Below are 2,582 nucleotides of genomic sequence, written 5' to 3' on the forward strand. Positions count from 1 at the left end.
TTTAATGTGGTACAACAAATGGCCTGCTATATTTTTCTATAAGAATAACTAATTTCACTTATTAGTATAATTACATGTAATTATTTTTTAGGAAACCTAATAATATTAAAGTTTTTAATAGTGTTAGTATATAAAAACTAAATTCTAAACTAAAACCTTCTTAAGCATTGACCGTTACTATTCTTCAGTGGCGGAATCAGGATTTTCATTAAGTGGAGCCAAAATATAAAGAAATAAACTCACCAAGAATTCAAGGGGTGTCATTATATAGCATATATACACATTTTTTTAAAAATTACCGAGTTAAACAGTGTAGTTTTTCGACGAAGGGGTGTCGGTTGAAGTGAAGAAGGAAGAGAGGCAACGCAGGTCAGATTATTAACAAATGTTTAGTCACAAATCAAATTTTCCAACGTAACAGTACTGATTTTCATTTTTAATGTGTAACCTTTTTTTATATTATCGGTGTATATATAAGCGAATTATATGATAATATATAGTAATATTGCTAAAAAGGAAGAGACACAACATGAGAACCTCTTCCGTTGTATCACTCAAAAGAATCAAAGGAGTTCCAGTATCTTCTCCATTTAACAGAAATACAATAACATCTTTTACTACATATTAAATCAATCTTCTGTAACCCGCAAAATTTTGTTGGATGTGTGTGAACAAAATTTCACGTAAAAAGTAGAAGAGAAAAAGAAGCTATACTACTTATAATTAAAAAGTTGGATACTCTTAATGATTTTAATTGTACGAGACCTTTTGAGGAAAATCATTTCAGGGTTTGACTCAAAGCGGACAATATCAATACTGTGTTAAGAATATCTTTGAATTGTTTTAGCTCAAACAAATTTTGAACTGCTAATCATTGTTCGTGTTTATAACATGTGATTACATTTTTAACTAACCAAAAAACTATAGTGAACTTGCGAATTGTGTTCTTCTTCATTCTCTTCAATAGCTCCAAAGACTTTCAATATACAAGGGATCTCCTTTTGAATCTTCCAATGTTGAGGAGTTTATTCTTGGAGGGCTCATCATCATTGCCTCCGCCATATCAACAAGCAAATTAGGCATATAAAATACATCATCCTCATCTACATATTTCTCTCCTATAAAAAAATGGAAAAGATGTTAGGATCGAAATAATTAGTAGGTATCATGCGAAAGCTAACAAAGCAAACCTTTAACGATCATAAATCAGATAACAAAAGAGACACAAATATTTAACGTGGTTCGGTCAATTGACCTACATCCACACGCGGAGATGAGCAATACACTATATAAAGAGCATACAAAATATTGAGAGAGCAACCTTACAAAGAGGCACACACAAGTGGCAAGCTAGATTTTCCTTTTCGTAATAGGAAAAATCAATTATGGTAAATATGTTGAACTTTCTCCAAGAAATAGGAAAATCAAATATGGTAAGAAAATTAGGACAAATGCCTAACAAAACATTTATATAGTGTTTAAGAGATTCAACCATTTGTAGGAATAATAAATATCATTACCTATTTGCACGTTATAATTTTCAAGTGAAGGAAATTCAACTGAATCCCCTTCATTAAATGTAGCTCCGACGCCATTGCTTCCTGATAACTGATCATCATTGCCTTGCTGAGCCACCACTGTACCTTCTCCGGCTTCTTGCTTCATAAGCGCGGCCGCAGTGGCGGCCGCGCTTTGTATATCGGCCGGAGAAGGTGAGGGAGGGAGCTGTGGATAGGAGTTGACATGACAAGGGAAGTTTAGTACAACATTATCACTGCCTTTTAAAGCTAAGGCAGCAACATCATAGGCAGCAGCTGCCATTTCTGGAGTAGGAAATGTTCCTAGCCATATTCTTGTAGTTTTACGTGGCTCTCTAATTTCAGACACCCATTTCCCACTTCTGCAACGTATTCCTCTATACAAAGGATGTTTGGTATTTGTTCTAGCAGACTGTTTGTTTTCAACTACAGTGTTTGATAGTTGACTAGACTTGGTAGTGCGTGAAAGGGCAGCCATATATATGCGTGTTGATGTATCGACTTTAACTAGTACACTAAAGTTAAACACCTAGTTATATATGCATACGTAGAACGAAGTCAAAATTTAAAGTTTAAAGGTTTGAGATGCATGTTTAGTGGTGTCTATGTGCTCATCACTAGCTACCTATACATAAGGGGAATGTGATATTTGGTATATAAGAGGTAGTTGTAAGATATATATATGTCTAATTTAAAAAAAGTGAAAGCGTGGGCAATTCGTGGTTAAGTTGCTACAAAAAGGTTTTATTTGTTTTCTTGTGACAAAAATGACACACGTATTTGGAAAGAACTACAGCTTTTGTATAATAATAGCTGTTATCTATTATGCTTAATCCATTTTCATGCTGGCAATAATATTTTCCCATACAATTTAATATGAAAGTGGGAGTACTTTTTATTCAAATAGGGGGGAAAGTTGTGTTTTATTGTAACCAAATGATCTAATGGTATGAAGATTTTTCTTATGGTCGACGTTATTTTTTTTGCTATAGTATTGTCAATTTGCAAATAAATTATATCAAATGGAGGTGCTAATGCTGTTGG

The 2,582-nt window shown here is 33.5% G+C and overlaps 1 protein-coding gene across 1 annotated transcript; it reads right to left on the reverse strand.

Annotated features, from left to right (window-relative positions):
• Positions 1-803: 803 nt before the first annotated feature.
• On the reverse strand, positions 804-2,179 carry LOC104112725 (ethylene-responsive transcription factor ERF027-like). Its single transcript, XM_009622730.4, has 2 exons — positions 1,521-2,179; positions 804-1,118 (listed from the first exon to the last, which is right to left on the reverse strand). The coding sequence occupies exons 1-2, from the start codon at positions 2,014-2,016 to the stop codon at positions 961-963; spliced, it is 654 nt and encodes a 217-aa protein (XP_009621025.1). The 5' UTR covers positions 2,017-2,179; the 3' UTR covers positions 804-960.
• Between the last annotated feature and the right edge of the window lie 403 nt (positions 2,180-2,582).

The sequence above is a fragment of the Nicotiana tomentosiformis genome, chromosome 12 (assembly GCF_000390325.3).
Source record: "Nicotiana tomentosiformis chromosome 12, ASM39032v3, whole genome shotgun sequence".
Taxonomy (NCBI): Eukaryota; Viridiplantae; Streptophyta; class Magnoliopsida; order Solanales; family Solanaceae; genus Nicotiana; species Nicotiana tomentosiformis.